At 41.1% G+C, this 19935-nt stretch overlaps 1 protein-coding gene across 4 annotated transcripts in view; it reads left to right on the forward strand.

Moving 5' to 3' along the window:
- The window catches only part of LOC105478290 (sortilin related VPS10 domain containing receptor 1), a 596134-nt gene that overhangs the window by 389259 nt on the left and 186940 nt on the right, over nucleotides 1–19935 (forward strand). For all 4 annotated transcript variants that reach the window (XM_071069161.1, XM_071069160.1, XM_071069162.1 and 1 more), the window contains exon 5: nucleotides 12819–12892. In XM_071069161.1, the coding sequence (XP_070925262.1) occupies nucleotides 12819–12892 (74 nt within the window). The remainder of the gene's footprint in view (nucleotides 1–12818; nucleotides 12893–19935) is intronic.

The following is a 19935-nucleotide window of genomic DNA, read 5'->3' on the forward strand; positions in this document are numbered from 1 at the left end:
TATCTAAGAGGTTAACAAATTTTCTCAAAGAGAAAAATCACTAATTAACATCACATGTGGATATTCTACAATTGGGGTAAGGGGCTACCTGACATTTGATAGGGTTCTCATTCTTTTTTTTTTTTTTTTTTTTTTTGAGATGCAGTCTCACCCTGTCACCCAGGCTGGAGTGCAGTGGTGCAATCTGGGCTCACTGCAACCTCCGCCTCCAGGGTTCAGGCAATTCTCCTGCCTTAACCTTCCGAGTGGCTGGGATTACAGGTGTGTGCCACCACGCCTGGCTAATTTTTTGTATCTTTAGTAGAGACAGGGTTTCGCCTTGTTCGCCAGAGTGGTCTCGAACTCCCGACCTTGTGATCTGCCCGCCTCGGCCTCCCAAAATGCTGGGATTACAGGCATGAGCCACCACGCCTGACCAGGGTTCTCATTTTTGAAGGTGATATTTTGAGATGAACAGATGGGTAAAAGCCAGCCTTTCTACTGACTTCTCTGTTTCTTTTTTTTTTTTTTTTTTTTTTTTTTGAGGCGGAGTCTCGCTCTGTCGCCCAGGCTGGAGTGCAGTGGCGCGATCTCGGCTCACTGCAAGCTCCGCCTCCCGGGTTCCCGCCATTCTCCTGCCTCAGCCTCCCGAGTAGCTGGGACTACAGGCGCCGCCACCACGCCCGGCTAATTTTTTTGTATTTTTAGTGGAGACGGGGTTTCATTGTGTTAGCCAGGATGGTCTCGATCTCCTGACCTCGTGATCCGCCCGTCTCGGCCTCCCAAAGTGCTGGGATTACAGGCTTGAGCCACCGCGCCCGGCCTCCTCTGTTTCTTTAAGAAAGGATGAAGGATAAATCATACTGGAAAAGACACATTGTGGATAGCCAGCTATACAAGTAGGAATCAGAGAAGACCTCCATCTCTCAAGGCTTGAATCACAGAATAGGGAGTGGGGCATTCGCTGGAAGGGAGAGAGCTGCAGCTGTTAGCTGATGGTATCGGCTGGAAGTCAAGTTGAGAGGGTCTGTGGCCACTCAGGTGGGTCAGTGATATGGAAATAAAAGCTGACAGTCACCCATGGGTCATGGAGCTTTTAGCACTGATGAGATGTGGCAGCAAGGAGGACCATGTGCTGGTGTTGGCTGGCCAGTGATTGCACTTGTCCGGGAAACAGGAACATTTATTCTTTCAAGTAAGTATTGCCCATCAGTTTTTCTGTGACAGCTGCTAATGTCCCTGCTGCAGATCTCCCAGCTAGGATCTTAGTCAGTATTCTCTCTGCTGGATGCTGTTTTACATCAAATTGTGGTGAACAATCCCTTAGAAAATGCCTTAGTGGCCAGGCGCAGTGGCTTACGCCTGTAATCCCAGCACTTTGGGAAGCCAAGACGGGCGGATCACGAGGTCAGGAGATCCAGACCATCCTGACTAACACGGTGAAACCCCGTCTGTACTAAAAAAACTACAAAAAAAAAAAAAAAAAAAAAAAAAAAAAATTAGCCGGGCGTGGTGGCGGCGCCTGTAGTCCCAGCTACACGGGAGGCCGAGGCAGGAGAATGGCGCGAACCCGGGGGGCGGAGCTTGCAGTGAGCCGAGATCACGCCACTGCACTCCAGGCTGGGCGACAGAGCGAGACTCCGTCTCAAAAAAAAAAAAAAAAAAAAAGAAAGAAAATGCCTTATTGAGGTGGCAACTCCTATGAACAGGGTCTTCCTCTTTTCTCTTTTTCTTTATTTGCTGGCTTCTTTGTTTATTTAAGGCATACTCTCTGTCTTTTGAACACATAGCCGCATTTATTTTTCCTTTATCTCCCTGAAATTGCTGCTTCTCTCCTTCAGTGAATGCAACTTTTAAGCTCCTAAGGACAGTTTGGAGCTCCGGCCTGCAGGATAGACCCGAAATGAGCTGTGATACCCTGCTCTGACTGTGTTTCATCTTGGGTGCCTGAATCCCAGTGGAGGCTTTTTGATGTGGACATTATAAGGGACTCAAAGAGTTTTGTTGAACAGACGTTCCTTTCTGGCCCAAGATAGAATTTTACTGCATATCAGTTCTATGGAAAGTCATATTAAGATTTAAAAAGGTGGTTTTAATCAGGGAAAAATATGTATGGCCAAATGTCCTCAGAATTCACAAAACCAAGGTTTTTGATATTTTTTCTTTTCACTTAGAGAAATCTGTGTGTGATATTCAACATCTAGGTGGTTGTATTATTCAGGGTTCTCCAAAGAAACAGAAGCAATAAGGGGAGGGGAGAGAGAAAGAAAGAGGGAGAGAGAGAGATTGGGGTGGGGGGAGAGAGAGAGAGAGATTGATTGATTATGGAATTTACTCATGCAATTATGGAGGCGCCTAAGTCCCAAGATCTGCCTTCTGCAAGCTGGACAACCAAGAATGCCAGTGGTATAATTCAGTCCAAGTTGGAAGCCCTGAGAATTGGGTGGGGGTGGAACCAATGGTGTAAGTCCTGGTCCAAGTCCAAAGTCCTGAGAACCAGGAACTCTGATGTCCGAGGGCCAGGGGAGACAGATGGATATCCCAGCTCAAAAAGAAAAGGGGAATTCACCCTCCCTCTGCCTTTTCTATTCAACACCTCCAAGGATTGGATGATGCTGGCCCACACTGGAGAGGGTGGATTTTCTCAGCCTACTGATTCAGACACTAATGTCTTCTAGAAAATCCCTTACAGATACACCCAGATAAGTTTTATCAGCTCTTTGGGCATCACTTAGCCAAGTCAAGTTGACACATAAAATTAACCATCACCATAGTTGCCAAGAGGTAAATGCTATCTTGTCTGGGGATGTGGCTATCCAGGCACCACTAGAATGACTGAAAGGAAAAGGTGTGGAGCCTTTTACCCATTGTAATTCTTAAATAAATAGTCTGGGTACATAGGAAACCCTGCCCTGAGACTTACCGAGTAAAGATATAGGAGCTGGACTTGGCCTCTGAAGGGCCTATGTGAGGATGTGCCTTTGGAAAGCCCTGAAATTTTCAGAAAAAGGAACATTATAGATACAATTCTAGAGATTCGGTTTCAAATGGACAGGAGGCTACTTGGTGTATAAAATCCCACCCCTCGCAGTTTTAAAACAATGAATCCTTGTGGAAAGTATGAAGAATTCTATGGCATTTATTATAGGAGCACCAAAATCTTGCTTTCTTTTATTAACTTATTTTTTATTTCTATAAAACAGTAGGCAAACCAAGCATTCTACCTATTTAAAAAAATTTCTTTGTATTTGGAAACTGAGCTGATAAGAGAAAGGAGATATAATCCTTTACTTCATTGCTAGCTGACTTTCTTGCCTCAATACAGGAAACCACCCAAGGAAGGCTTAGCAGAAGGCTGAGTCTGCCAGATTACATCTTTATTTTAATTTGGCAATAAACTAGTGTACAAACTGTGCTATAAAACATTGCCTCCAACGGCATCTCTCAGTCTGTCTTAAACACCTCACTAAACATGATGTGTTGGGAAACATTTGAAAGGAGAGAAAACAAAGAGCAGATGTGACTGTAAGGAAATTGAAAAAATAAAATAAAACAGGAGAGAAGTATAAGAATCTGTGTATACTTCAGCTTTGCTGTCTATGCCGGGGAAAGGGCTCTTGGTGCCTCTGTTAGGATTTGCAATGGAGAAGTATTTGTAAAGTGGATTGCCATATTGTGAAACCAGCATGAACACGGTCAGGACTCTGGCTGCTGAGCGGCTGGAGAGCAGAGGCCCCTTGCTGTCCTTATCCAGACCTCTTCTTCAGGTAGCTCCAGAGAAGGGCTGCTGCCCCTGACCAAGAGCAGGAAGGCCTGTTCTTCTGTCCTGTGCAGTCCCCACCCTCGTGGACGTCCAAGACCACCTAGAGCATGAACGCAGTTCCTACACAAACAGGCAAGAAGTACAATTGAACAAAACAGGCTGGGTCCAGACTGTGGGAAGTTGGAGAGCAGGCGTTCATTTAGAAGGAGGGAGGGAGGCTATCAAGCTCTAGCCTGCTCTTCTTGCCATGTAGGAAGGTGGGTCCAATGTCACCAGACCTTCAGAATTCTTTCTTTTTTTGAGAGAAGTAATTCTGCTTTGTTTTCAATGTGAAATTTTCTTATTTTTATATGTGTAACAATGACCTCAAAAATTTCAAAAGAAGCACTGCATAGGACGAATAAACCTCATCTGCTGCCCTGTGGTTGTCCTTTCTTCTTTCCCATTATCTTTGTTTTACTTTGTTCATGGCTTTCCCTTTTGATTTTATTTGAGAAGATGTTATTATTATTATTTTTTTTTTTTGCAATTTTTTGAAAAAAGTACATTCAAATAAATGATTGGTTTTATCGAGGGAGAATAAAATCTTTAGGACAGTTTGGTGGGCCACCCTTTATTTTGTGGCAGTTCTAGAATATTTGTAAGTTTATATTGACTCGCTTATTTTGGAGCTCTGTGAGTCCACATTCCAAGTAAGAACATGTAGAAAACTTGCTTCATTCCTGATCTTCTTTAAATTCCAAAGGATCACAGTTTATGAAATAAACAGAAAATCCTAAGGCCTGTATGTTGGCCTTCCCTTCAACATTTTTAGGTACATACGTGTCAGACACCAAAACATTCTTTTAAAGGCGGAAAATAGGCTTTGATAGGGAGATTCTGTTTACAAATAATGGAAAATCTATTTTTTTTTTCTTTTTTTGGGGACATAGTCTTGCTGTCTTACCCAGGCTGGAGTGCAGTGATGTGATCTTGGCTCACTGCAACCTCTACCTCCCGGGTTCCAGCGATTCTCCTGCCTCAACTTCCCGAATAGCTGGGATTACAGGCACCTTCCACCATGCCTGGCTAATTTTTGTATTTTTTTAGTAGAAACGCGGTTTGACCATGTTGGCCAGGCTGGTCTTGAACTCCTGACCTCAAGTGATCTGCCTTGGCCTCCCAAAATGCTGAGATTACAGGCGTGAGCCCTGTGCCCAGCTGGAAACCTTAAATATTAACAGTCAGCATTCTCTCCATAAATGAAAACTGACTTTCAGTTAAAATCATATGTTGATAGAAAAGGAAAAATGGACTGCCAATGTGATGAACAGCCAATGACAGAATTTTAGTAACATGCATAAAAGTGAATTTTATTTAAAAAGAACTAATTTTAGTTCTCTGCCTTCTCTCTCTCTACCAGTCCTGCAATGTTTTTAAAGTTTCATATCTATTCTACATGTATATCTAGAAACATATCTATAAACAAAAAAATCTTCTCTTTATTCCTTTTAATCATTCCTTTCTTTTTTTTTTCTTTCTTTTTTTTTTTTTTTTTTTTTTTTTGAGACAGAGTCTAGCTCTATCACCCAGGCTGGAGTGCAATGGTGCGATCTCAGCTCACTGCAACCTCCACCTTCTGGGTTCAAGCGATTCTCCTGCCTCAGCCTCCCGAGTAGCTGAGATAACAGGCACGTGTCACCACGCCTGGCTAATTTTTGTATTTTTTAGTAGAGGCGCGGCTTCACTGTCTTGACCAGGCTGGTCTCGAACTCCTGACTTTGTGATCTGCCTGCCTCAGCCTCCCAAAGTGCTGGGATTACAAGCGTGAGCCACTGCACCCAGCCAATCGTTCCTTTCTTTTCCTGAGTGAGCCCTCACGGAAGGGAGATACTTATCATGGCTGCTTTGAATGGCGAACATTCCCTGGGAAATAATGACGACTTAATAAGAAAACAGATGCCAGTGCTTTCAAAATCTCAGTCATATTTAGGTTTCTCACCACTGACTGACAGTAGAGTGAGCTGGTAAGAGGATCAGCTGTCTCCTCTGTCAGGTCCTACCCCTGCTCTGTGACCTTCAACAGGTCATTTAAATGTAGTTTCTCCAACTGTAAAGTGGAAATAATAATAAGAGTATCTGGCTCCTGGGGCTATTTGATGATACTGAGATAACGCATGCAAAATATAAACACAGAGCCTGGCACATAGCAAAAACGGCATAGATACCAGCCACTGTATTATCCAAAGACCTGAAAAATAGCACTTCCAGTGTGGTGCAGCTGGAATTAGAGAAAGCCTGTCTTAGTCAGAGGCTGTCTTATCCCAGTGTCTTTCCAGTACATAGAGCTACAGGCACTTTAATCAATTTAATTTAAATGCCTTTTTAGACAATCACTAGAAGGTCCTGTGAAAGCAGAATGAATGGAACAGGACAGATGGATATACGGTACTTAGAAATATTATTGATTATAATAATAGAACACCATTAAATATTAAAGTATTTATCTTTACACTAACTCTATTTGCTTTTGAATAGACCTAGCAGCCCCTTAATGTCAAAAGGGCGAGTTGAGATAAAGACAAATTGATCCTTGAAATTCAACCCCCTGGGGATATTCAAATGATTTCTGCACAAGCACAAACACTTAGGAAACTGATATCTACCTAATATCATCATGTTTCCCCAAGGCACTGCATTAAGTTAAAAGGCACTCAGTTTTTTATAAGAAATATGTTGAGCAGTATATACCATGCTGGTTTGGCAGGATTTTCATGTGCTTGAAATTTCCCAGTGTCAGAGCTGATTTCTAATCTCATGAATATGTAAGTAATTTAAGTATCCAAGTACAAAACTGGCAATTAGAGTGGAAACCAGGGAGCTCGCTAAATGTCAACCCCAACACTTGTTTATAAAACAAATTCTCAAGCTGAAATGCCATCCTATGCAAACAAGGAAGGCCTGCGTTCACCTTAGATACCATGTTTAAACAGGTTGTATCATTATTTTTCAATTGCTACCTTTGATCTGCCTGTTTCTAATGATTTGGAAAAAAAAAAAAACACAGAGCTCCAAGAATAAGGAGAAATGAACATTTTAAAACAAACAATTGGGTTTAAGATGTGAACAGGCACAATTGTGCTATTTGATAGTTTTGTAGGCTTTGAAAGAGAGGTATTTGTATGTCCAAATTTTTAGCTAGTTCTTCATCTGTTCTATGCCACCAACACTTGGCTTTAAGAACGTTTAAGGGGCCAGGCGTGGTGGCTCATGCCTGTAATCTCAGCACTTTAGGAGGCCGAGGCGAGCAGATCATTTGAGGTCATGAGTTCAAGACCAGCCTGGCCAACATGGTGACACCTACCACCCCCACCCCCCGGCTCTACTAAAAATACAAAAATTGGCTGGGTGTGGTGGTGTATGCCTGTGATCCTAGCTAATGGGGAGGCTGAGGCAGGGGAATCGCTTGAACCCTGGAGGCAGAGGTTGCAGTGAGCCGAGATGGCGTCACTGTACTCCAACCTGAACAACAGAGTGAGACTCTGTCTCAAAAAAATAAATAAAAATAAATAAATAAATAAGAATCTTTAAGGCCAAGATTTTATCTTATCATGTTCCTATATACCTCCAGACCTGGATGCACAGGAGGTGTTCACAAATCAAACTCGCCCACAGTCGTATATTGACCCGCCCTTCCCAACCGGCTCCAGTTCCGTAGTCTAATCTTCTAAGCTTCAGAGCACCACCCTCAACTGTAGTGCTTGTGACAGACTTCAGTGACGTCTAGGGAGTGGACAGTGACAAATCTGATAAATCCAACTGCAGGAGAGATTGATGGAACCAGCAATAGGCCATCATTCCCAGCCTTCATCAGCAAAGCCTGACTGCTCAGCTTTGATACTCTTATCTTTTGACTTTAATGACATTTGGATCCAGTCTACATCAGTTCCCCACAAGTAATGGTAAGATTGCATCTACCCAGCCTGGTTCCAGGCTCTCTTTATAGCCCCAGCTTCCACTTCACTCTGTTATGCATCCCAGCCAAACTGGGTCTCTTGCTATTGACCAAAGAAATGTGAGAACAACACCCTGAGTTTTGCTGCTCTGTTTATTTGCACAGACTGACCCATTCTCCTGGAACACTGTTTCTGCATATCTTCATTCTAAGACATGTTAATTGTACTACAAAGCCCACTATGAATTATTTTGCAAATTCTAAACTTTTCCTCTAAAACATAGGCCACTACAACACAGGCCACTACAACACTGTACACAAAATATTAGACATTACTGTAGGTTGTAATACCACTAATACACTAACATTTTCTTTGAGAAACTTTATGGGGGCAGGGTTGGGTGTGAGGTCTGGATTGGGCATCATGGCTCTCTCACTATCTGCTCTCTGTACTGAACAGCCAAGGTAAAGACTCATATCAGCTCTTAGTGAAGTTTGCAGAATCCTTTTAAGTGTTGCAGATTTTGGTTCCCCTTAGTGTGGGTTCTGGCCCCCTCCTATGCCGTGGAACGAGAGCATCAGAACATACTTCTGAGGACAGCGTTTTTCTCTGGACTGAATCTCTTTCTTCTTATTGAGGGTGATGGGAAAAAGAACTTGATATTTGTGATGCCTCAGGCCTGGCATTAGGAATTTATATGAAGTCCTTAAGGTACCATCTCTTTCTTGCTAAAAAGGATGCAGGAAGAGCAGTGAGAATCAGAGAGTCATGAGGTGGATGAGTGCTTTGTACCCAGGCCATCCCCAGGGCAATATTAGGATGAGGCAAATAAAATAGAACTGGCAGCATTTTCTGTCAGCCTTTTCAAGAAGTACAATTCGCAGGCCCCCTGCTTCCAAAATGTTAAGAGGAGAGAAGGAAAGAGGAGTGGGCAGGCAACCTTGAAAAGAGCCGACAGCAGGATGTTTTCCGCCAACGCAGACGCCTTCTAAGGAGCCTGTGTGGAGAAGCCCCAGGAAACTGCCCCCTGACCGGGGAAGCCGCCGTGGGAAGCTTTGTGGTGAACAACATCTGATCCCATGAACCAAAGACTTAAAACGTTATCACAACTCTTAGCTTCTATGGAATTCTCCTAGCACAAATTTCTGTGGAATGAATGCTCTTTCACACATTTCCCAGCTGCAGAAGAGAATTCCATCACGTGCACATGTCTAACAATCTGCAAAGAGAGGATACGTTGATCCGATTTAGAAATATTGAAAAGACTTTTTAAGGACACTGACAGTTGCAAGCTTGTGTATCACCACAAGGAGCTGAGTTTCTTATCTAGTAGCAAGTTGTCACTCTTCTAGGGATTTAACCAAAATGTGACTGTTAAGGTGGAAATGAAAGTTGGAAATGGCTGCTCCCCTTCTCTCATCCCATCTTTATCTGCTGTAGACTAGGAATCTTGAGCAAAACCAGTGCATCCCATTCTTTCCCTCCCCCAGTTTATTTTGTCCTGCTGTGGCATCCCTCTTTATCATTCCTTATAGCCGGTGCCCACCATACAACTTGCAGCTCCAAAGACATCCAGAGGAAGGCGCCAGAGATGCCTAAGAGTTGGCTCAAAGCTGTCAATGAAACTAACCCTGGTGATTTCATCCTGTGGAATTAAGTGTATTTTTATCTGCATTCTTCTTAAAGCAAACAAAGACAGATGGCAAGGAAAGAAGCCAATGTGAAAGATGTCTTTAAAAAAAAAAACAAAAACCTTTCAGGAGAGGAACATGTCAGGAAAGAGAGAGAAATGCTAATAGCTCCAGACCAGCATAATGACAGTCTGGAGGGTTAGGCCTTAAGGCTGCTGATAGATCTTGAGCACAGGTGAGTGTTGGGTTTGTGCTCATTAAGTTGTATTTACTAATACAAGGATGTAGTCACAGATACTTTAGAATGATTTTAGACAGGATTTTCTGTGTTGCATTCTTATTGCAGATATAACTAGAATCTTTCCTTGTTCTCTAACATTTCTGCTCCTTCAGTTCTTTTTCAACATTTATAGTAATGTTAGCTAAACAAAATCAAACCCTCTAAGAATGGCAATTTTAAGTTCATGACACGGCACTAGTAGAGGCACAATGGCCTCCTAAAACTAGATTAAGTACTCTTCCATCCTCTTCTTAATCTTTTTGTCTTTCTCTAAGCTTGGCATAGCTAGAGAAAGCTGCTGCTGCTTTCTCTGATGTGACAGATAGTAATGATAGTTCTCAGTTCTGTGTTCTGACGGTCAAACCTTGGAGCCAGAGACAGACAGGCAGGGAAATAAATCTTATTTAGGTGCTGCCAACACTATGAATTTTATTAAAGGACATTGACTCATTCTACAGGGAAAGCCTTCCACTGGTGGCTGAGACAGTCATTGGGTAAAATGCTTTGATACCATTCCCTTCTTTGTGGAGGAGCACTTTGCTGCCAGACTCTGTAGGTTTAATTAACACGTTAACTTGAATGGCTGAGTTGTTGTTTTCTTTTTAGTCAGTATAACACCAGACTGGACAACTAACTTTTTAGGGAGAAAATGTCTGAAGTAGTAGGTGGAGAATACAGAGCAGTTTTGTCTAAAGGTGAGTATTCAAGACTCTGCTTTCAAATCCTTGGGAGTTGCAAATACACTGATATTTATAGGGTTTTGTGGATGTGTGTTTTGTTTGTTTTTAGGTATATGCCTCTAATTATAAATCCATGGAACTAAAATATATTCCTCTGATAAATTTTCTTTGTCCACCAATTGTGAAACCTTGGTGCTTTATTAGGTAGAAACATGACTAGGAAATTCACGTGGTGCCAAATCATTATCTTTTTCATTTATCATCTACTGTTTGAGGCACCTGTACATGTAGAAGGATAGGATTTCCAACATCTAAAAGCTTCGCAATCTCATTAAAGAGGCAGGAAGTGGCCTTAGAAATTTTAGAGTAATTTTAGATAGAAAGGAATTTCTGCCTTGCATTCATGAAAGATTCTCTTGAAAGGCTGTTAAGAGAATTAAATATAAATATGTGGCTGGTAGTTTGATAGCATCTGCTGTTGTTCCACAGTTCTTTGGAGATGAGACCGGTAGGAATCTTAGTAGGTAGAGGAGGGTTCATAGAGGAGGTGGCCTTTCATCTGGCTCTGAAAACAAGACTGGTGTTGAAGAAGGAAAGTCTTGAAGCCACTTTTGCCAGAGTGGGCAGCCTCAGTGAAGGCACAGCAAGGCGCGTGAGGGAAGGTGACAGGGCCAGCCCACCAGGACCAAAAGTTACCTTTGGAGAGAGTAAATTGAAAGAATCTCACTGAGCTGAATGAGAGAGGCTTGGTTTATTGGATTGTTTTGTATACCCACTGCTTGAGGGGCCTCTACATGCTCACAAATAATGAAGTTGCTCTTTGAAGATATAAACAAATGTCTTGGGACATACCTGAGTGGTCCACAGGCTCCAGATTCAAGCTTAGGGGATAAATTTACAAACAGAAAAAAAGAACCACAAATGCTGGTGCCCAACAATTCCTCATAGAGATGAATTCTCTGTGGGAACGGGAATAGCAATCCTTTGGTGTAGCCGTAGGAGCACACAGAGTTTATGTATTATTCTTGCAGCATGTATATGAGTTCAGCCTGTTACCCAGACATATTATTTTGAACTGTCCTGATACTTTTACATTTGCATTTATCTTTGTATGTTACTAAATATAGATATATCTGTTTGACATAGGCACACCACAATGGTATGAACTCTGCTCCCTTTAAACTTATAGAAAGAAGTAGAGCTCTAGGCTTAAAAAAAAAGAAAGAAAAGAAGACAAAGGGGAGAGAGAGAGAAGTGGATATTCTCGGGTTGGGTGCCTGTTGCTGTTGTACAATTCTCTGTGGTGAAATACCAGGTGTTCAGGACATGCTGGGAACAAGAAGCAGGCCATGCATACACTGCCTGTTTGGGTTCTCAGTTAAGACAGTGTGACCTGTCCCATCTTCTGTTATCTCTATGAGAGGAGTTGTCACCCACCTCTCCTTGGCACTTATAAAATATATCAAACATGAAATGTACCCCAGAAACCAGTCTCCCTCAGGCGTGGCCAAAGAATGAATAATAGGCTGGGCGTGGTGGCTCACACCTGTAATCCCAGCACTTTGGGAGGCTGGGATGGGCAGATCACAAGGTCAGGAGATTGAGACCATCCTGACTAACGCAGTGAAACCCCATCTCTACTAAAAATCATAGTAAAAAAAAAATAGCCGGGGGTGGTGGCAGGCACCTGTAGTTCCAGCTGCTTGGGAGGCTGAGGCAGGAGAATGGTGTGAACCCAGGAGGTGGAGCTTGCAGTGAGCCGAGATCACACCACTGCACTCCAGCCTGGGCAACAGAGTGAGACTCCATCTCAAAAAAACAAAAGCAAAAACAAAAGAATAATAAAAAAGAAAGAAAAAGGTACAGATTCTCCTTGACTGGATGCCTGAATAATGTGTAATTATTACTTAAATAAGCTTACATAGATAAGTTGGCTTATTTATATGTTGTCCCTGTCTATCTTACCACTTTGACTCATGCTGTTCCTTTGTGAATAATGCTATTTTTAGCCATTTGAATGCTGTCATTCATTCAGGTCCCAGCTGTTTCACCACAGCATCTGGGAAGCATCCCTAAATTGGCTCCTGTCTTCTGCATTGTTTTATCACTGGCTGCCTCGTGCATTTCTCATTATGTGAGCCAGGTTCTGGTTACATTGCGTGCTCTTCCAGAACCTTGTCTAGATTTTGCACTTCTTTGCATTCCCCACAATTCTCGGCACATGCTAGGTCAAGTGGCACAGCTGACTTTATCGACAGGCAGAACACGGTGTGCATTCCAGTTCATTCAACTACTAACTTGACATGTAATTTCTAACAAGTCAGTTAATCCTTCTCAGCTTCAGTTTCCTCAACTATAAAATGAAGATATTAATCTGCCTTGCAGAGCTTGTATAAGGAATGGAGGTGGTACATGTGGAGCACTCACCTTGTGTATGGCAGGTGTTCAATAAATGTTAGGTATTATTATTACTATTGATCCAATGAACTGATGCTTGTGTATGTGATGTACTATAGAACCATAGTGTTGAGTAACTTCTGTTCTTTACAGTTATACAGCTCTGCTGAATTTGGGAGAAGGTGGCAGCTTATCCAAGAAGGGGTTGTACCAAACAGGTTCTACTGGTAAGTCTCACTTTATCTTGTAGCACATTAAGATATGATCTAGTCAGATATGACCTAGTAAATGACCATTGGAATCTTGTTCTCACCAGTGCTCTCACATAAGGTCTGTTCTTATTGGGGCATGCCCACATCCCCTCAGGGCAGGATGTGACATTAGAGTAAGAAACACTTTAAGAGAATGTTAAAAAATCTATCACAGTCTTTTTGAGAAACCCCAAATGGATTATGGAGGTTAGTGAACTGCAAGGGCTTTATGAGAATTGCTTTGTTATATTTTGGTGGAACCGTGGAGAGAGACATTTAAAAAAATCTAATAGTGACTTTTTATTATTAAAAGCCTTATATACACATATATCACATATTCAAATGAAGATTTTCAGTCTAAAGAAGTAGGTTTTATTTAGTCTAAAAGTAGATCTTCCTCTCATTCCTGATTTTAGATCTTGTAAGCCTTCTCCTTGTCATTTATTTATTTAATTATTTATTTATTTATTTTAGACAGTCTCACTCTATCGCCCAGGCTGTAGTGCAGTGGTGTGGTCTCAGCTCACTGCAACTTCCGCCTGCTGGATTCAAACAATTCTCCTGCTTTAGTCTTCCCAGTAGCTTGGACTACAGGTGCATGCCATCATGGCTGGCTACTTTTTGGATTTTTAGTAGAGATGGGGTTTCACCATGCTGGCCAGGCTGGTCTTGAACTCCTGACCTCAAGTGATCTGCCCACCTCGGCCTCCCACAGTGCTGGGATTATAGGCTTGAGTCACCGTGCCTGGCCAGCCTTCTCCTTGTCATGTGGGACACAGTTGCTATTACTAGTTTCTCAATTATCTTTTTAGAAATGTTCTGTGAATTGCCAAACGTGTGTGTGGTGTGTGTGTGTGTGTGTGTGTGTGTGTGTGTGTGTGTGTGTAGTCTTACTTTGCTTGGGCTGCAGTAACAGAATACCATAGACTGGGTAGCTTAAACAACAGATATTTATTCTTCGTTGTTCCAGGCTGGGGAGTTCAAGGTGCTGGCAGATTTGGTTCCTGCTGAAGACTCCCTTCCTGGCTTACAGATGGCTCCCTTCTGTCTGTGTCCATACATGGTAGAAAGAGAGAGCTCTGATCTCTCTTCCTCTTTTTTTTTTTTTTTTTTTTTTTTTTGAGATGCCTGCCTCAGCCTCCCCGGTAGCTGGGACTATAGGTGCCCACCACACCTGGCTAATTTTTTGTGTTTTTAGTAGAGAGGGGGTTTCACCGTGCTAGCCAGGATGATCTCACTCTCCTGACCTCATGATCCCCCAGCCTCAGCCTCCCAAAGTGCTGGGATTACAGGTGTAAGCCACCACACCTCTTCCTTTTTTTTAATCAGGGCATTAATCCCATCATGAGGACCCTATCCTCATGACCTAAGTTAAACCTAATCACTTCTTAAAGACCCTATTTGCAAATACCATCACATCATTGTGGGTTAGGGTTTCAACATATGAATTTTGAGGAGACAAAAATATTCAGTCCCTAATATATATAGATAGAGATACCCACATTTACATAAATGGTAGCTGTGCACACTGTTCTATACCTTGTTTTTTGTTTTTTGTTTTTTGTTTTGTTTTTTTTTTTTTTTTTGCGGGGATGCAGTTTATTATGCATACATCATTATTTTTAGTTGACTACATATCATTTTGCTCTAAGACTATAGATTGGAGGTAAATCTTATGCCTAATTAATGCAAAACATAAACTATATATGTTAGTGGGATATATGTATGGGAAAAGAGAAATACATGAAGAGAAAGAGAGAAGGAGGCAGCAAGAAAAAGAAAGGGACAAAGGAAATAGCATTCCTTTCTTTAACCACCTCAGTTCATCCCCCTAGTTAAACTAGACGTGGCTCTGTCCGTGGGAATGGGTGAGTAAAATTGAAAACAAGGAAAATATCAGAAGTTAACTTTGGCTTTTAAGTTTCCAAGGTCTTAGATTCTCGCAAAGTAAGAACAAAGCACAGAACATTCTAGTGTGATTTTGGTGTTAATATTTATCAACACCTTTGAATATACATCCTACCTCCTGCCAAAAGATGTGATTCTACCTTACCCTAATTTCTCTAATCTGCCTGTGGAAAAGACATTCAGGTTGTTTCAAGATTTTTACTACTATAAACTGTGTAACAAGGAACTAACTCAGACAGGAGTTTAAATATCCTTTATTCATGTCATTCAGAATCACTGTGACAGTGACCTTTTAGGAGCCAATGAGCTCCCTGCAATGAGGGCAGTGAAAGTATCTCCTCTTGATTCCTCTTGAAATCACACTGCCTCTCATCAGCCTTTAGAGTTACAGGCAGAATAGATCACCAAGGTACATAATAGCTTCCCACCTCCACTCCAATTCTTTCGCTTTTATATGAACTTCTAAGAGGAATGCATTTTTATCTTTCTCATTTTCAAACACTACCCTAAAACCCCTGTGGGAGTTGAAAGCCAGAGAACTACATTAGAGAAATCTCTTAAAAAGCTAGCAAAACTGCCTGAAAAAGTTAGGCCATTTGCAAACAAACTGGCTCTGAGATAATAACACAAGGACTTCTATATGGCAAGATACCACTTTTTCCCCTATCAAAACGAGACATTTGTAACTAAAGGAGGTTTTTGTTGCACAGAAGCTTATTTACCTCTCTCCCTCTGGTGCTCTTGTTCAGGATGGTGTAAGCCTTGCTTCTAAAGTTCAAATTGACATCTCCTGTCTCCAGGAACTCAACTCTGTCTCTTACTGAATCTCCTTTCTCTGGTCAGCGTTTTTTTCTCCCTCTCTTACTAATTTTGTATCGTACTCATGAGAAACCTTCATCTCTGTGTGTTTTGTCCATAAAGTATAAAGTTAGTTTATGGAAGAGAAGGTTCATGTCTTTTTCTTTCATTCTCTCCCTTTTGGGGTACATAGAAAGGCCTCAGAAAATAAGCAAATAAAGGACTGAAATAAATGAATGTTGTCCTCCTCGTTTATCCTGGAAATGCAGTTGCTGCTTTGCTAATGAAAAAGCATGAAGGACAAATCTTTTCTCAAGTCCTACTTTCAAATGACTGCAAATATCTGCTCATGGTGCCTAGAACTATACGGTAGGAAGTAGCCATTCAGAGGACTTGGCAGAAGTTGGTTCCTACCAAAAGAAACAATGAAAAATATTGACAGGATGGGCAAGAAAAAGGAACTGAGATGAAGTGGTACATATATACAGTGTTTTCTATGTCACCAGAGGTCTTATTTATGCATTATTATAACCTGAACAGACCTCACCACTGCTTCCACCAGTGCTAATTGCAATATTTTCTTGCCTATTCCTTAAAGAAGGAATCTTCTCTGTGAAAGCTTGATTAGCAAAGCTCTTCTAATCAAAAGCCATAAAATTATCTTTATAAAAACATTATACATTATTGTATATGAATTCTAATTGATCTGTTAAGTAAAAGAAATAAAACCTCCTTCTTTTGTTTTTGAAAACAGAGACACATCTTGCCCATTCAAGTCTTAATAGTGCAACAAGCACTACTTAAACTTAAGCTATTTAATCCTCATAACAAGCTTCTGAAGTAAGCTTTTGATTATCATCATTAACAGATAGGGAACCTATGGTATAGAGAAGGTAAGTAATTTGGGTAAAGTCACACAGCTGGAAAGTGCCAGAGCCAGAATTTGAGTGAAGGCTGTCTGTCACTGAAGTCTGTGCTCTACTAAATCAACAAATGCTATTGTCTCTGCCTCTTAGCCTTATGTTCTTGTCTGGGACTGTGAGCCCTGGAAATCTAGCCGCCTCAGACATATGAATGGTGAGAACCCAGAGTTCTTTTGACCACAGTGCCAACTGTGCTTGTCAAATGGCTCACATGGGTTCCTTAAGCTTGGTTGATTTTTCTAGAGAAGGCATGGGAACTCGTAAATTGCATAGTACCATGACTGTTGATGAAAATATCGGTCTCTGCCCACATAGTCTGTATTTTCTAACTCTGAGCAACTACCTTAAGCTGACAGAAAAGTTGTCAGTCAAAGCAATATTTATTAGATTCACTTCTGGAAACCAGTTACTTCAAATTATACAGGAACTATGGGGCTATCTAGGATAATTCAGCAAAGTATAGTTAAAATAAACCTCCTTTAATCATTTCTGCTTGGAACCTGGCTATTGGGGATGTGTATGGGACTGAGGGAGATTTCACTAGTGTTAAATCAAATTGTTAAGTTACCATGGGTAATAACATAGAATTTCCCTAAAGAAGAAATGAAGACCAATTCATATTGTTTCCTCATCACCGAACACATTGATAATTATTTTTATTTCTGGTAGCAATGGTCATGCCACCCCTGGAAGTAATAAATAGCAATTGTTAAATAATTATGGCATGTAACAGCTTATTCTTTCTTTCTTTTTTTTTTTTCTTTTTTTTAGTACAGACAGGGTTTCACCGTGTTGGCCAGAATGGTCTCGATCTCTTGACCTTGTGATCCACCCGCCTCAGCCTCCCAAAGTGCTGGGATCATAGGCGTGAGCCACCATGCCCAGCCTGTAACAACTTATTCTTATGTTATCTCAGTGGTTTCTGATAATGTTACCAAAGCACTAGAAGTTTGGTCAAGACCCTACTGCACAAAAAGCCAGTCACTGAGACAGCAAGTATTGCCAAGGAAGAAGGCTTTAATCAGGTGCTGCAGCCAAGGAGATGGGGACTCAATCTCAAATCCATCTCCCTGACTAAAAGTATGGGTATTTTTTTTTTTTTTTTTTTGGCAGGAAATCAATGTAACAGGGTGTAAAACAGGAACTGGGGAGGGGCAAGGAGGCATCTGGTTCATGGTCTGATGAGTTTCAATTCTTTAATACTTTTTTTTTTGAGAGGCTTGAAGATCCTTTCCTGAGGAAGGAACTCAGATAAAACAAATACAGGTTTCAAGCTTTAACAGCAGAAGGGTCAATTTCTATGTTTATCTAAAAGAACAGTGTATTGGAGTATTGAGCTGGTTTTATTAATACTACCATAGCAACCATAAATATAAACTTTCCTCCAAGGAGTTCAGATTATTTCTAAAACTTATTTACATATATAGAACATCATGTAAGAGACAGAATAATATTACCATTAATAGAATAGGTGTCCTTTTAATTTAACTGACAGCAACAGTGGTCTTGTTCTTTCCTATGCTGGAAACCAATTATATTGGGAGGCAGTACAACTTGCAGGTCAAGGGGTTCAAGGACACTGAGGTTTAATTTCTAGCTTTGCCATTTACTAAGTAAAAAAAAATTCATGGGGAAGTTACATAATTTCTGTGTAACTCAGTTTTTTTCCCCCTGTAAAATAATTAATACCTACTTCATCAAATGAGATGATTCTTGTGAGTTGGTTACATGCCTTGTGCCTAAGAATCATCTTGAATGCCTACTGGCCAACAGTGTTAATATTATTCATAATAGCCACCTTTCTCTCTCTATTAATTTTGTTTTTCTTTGTGTTGTCTTCATTATCAGGTTTGCTTTTCCCATTTTGTGACAGCAGTGGACACTAGCAGCTTTAGGCTTACTTTTTTTTTTTTTTTTTTTTTTTTTTTTTGACATTGTCTCATTCTGTCACCTAGGCTGGAGTGCAGTGGCGTGATCTCGGCTCACTGTAACCTCTGTCTCCTGGGATCAAGAGATTCTCCTGCCTCAGCTTCCCTGAGTATCTGGGACTACAGGCGCATGCCACCACACCTGGCTAATATTTTGTATTTTAGTAGAGACGGAGTTTCACCGTGTTGCCCAGGCTGGTCTTGAACTCCTGAGTTCAGGCAGTCCACCTGCCTCAGCCTCCCAAAGTGCTAGGATTACAGGTGTGAGCCACCGCGCCCGACCTAGGCTTACATTTTAACAGCTTGGAAATCCCATCAAGCCAGTCTGTCTCTTTTTCTCTGTTTCCAAGGATTGAATCTGAGAGGCCTGGCTTGGATCAAGGACATACAAGATGATTCATTACTCATGTAGATCAGACACATATCTACCCCGATAACTGAAATACGGTCTGCGGTTGAGACCTAATCAAACTGCATGGTTCAAGGTTGAAGGAAATGTAATTCCTAAAAAGGGAATAGAAGGACAAAAAAAAAAAAAAAAAAAAAGATTATGCTACTGTAAGGGAAGATGGGTTTTCTTATTAGGGAAAATATATATAGATGGGAGAACTGAGTGTCATAAGGATAAAATTCTATCAGGGGATTTGTATTTGCTGAGTAACTACATTGGTGTAGCCACATGATAATCATGCTATTTGATCCTCTTAACAAGATTATATGGTAGTGGTTATTATCCCCATTTTGATGAAACAGAAAAGTGAAGTGATGTAGTTTATCCAACATAGCACATAATTTGTTACAGCCAGGTTTTGAAAGATCAGCTCAAATTCAAGACTTATTCCCTTCTCATCCTCCAATAAAAGACAGGAGAAAAAACTTTAAATTCTAAAATTTTATTTTAGTTGATTTTAGTTTAGCACTTTAGTAGGTAAAAGCTAAGGTGCTGCATTTGACACTGAACAAAGAACATGGTTATGGACGATCAGTGGCATCCAAATGCCTTAAATAAGGAAAGCTCCTGCCAAAAGCTAAATTCTCTACTCAAGGACAGTGAATGTGGTTTGTTAGGATCTGAGTCAAGTTTAGTATAAAGCAGTGGAAGGCATTTCTCATTAGAAACTCTTCAGCAATCTATTAATTATGCAAAAGACAAGGCAATCTCGGGGCTGTTTCACTTAATTAAAAATAGGTTCAGCCTTATCTTATTGATTATGTTACTCTGACATACAGACAGCTGACTTGACATAGGGACAGCTGAACAGTGATACATATTTTCTGTGACTAATTCACACATGGAAAATCAAGAGTTGGCTCAGCAATGAACCTTTGTTATTTTGGAATGCCAGCTATGTTTCAGTGATGTCCCTCTGGGGCTTATATGACATCTGTATTATTTAAACATTTATCCTTCTGCTATACTCAGTGCATTTCAGCATGTATACCCATTAGCATTCTTCCCCAC

This window comes from Macaca nemestrina, chromosome 9 (genome assembly GCF_043159975.1).
Source record: "Macaca nemestrina isolate mMacNem1 chromosome 9, mMacNem.hap1, whole genome shotgun sequence".
NCBI classification, from domain to species: Eukaryota; Metazoa; Chordata; class Mammalia; order Primates; family Cercopithecidae; genus Macaca; species Macaca nemestrina.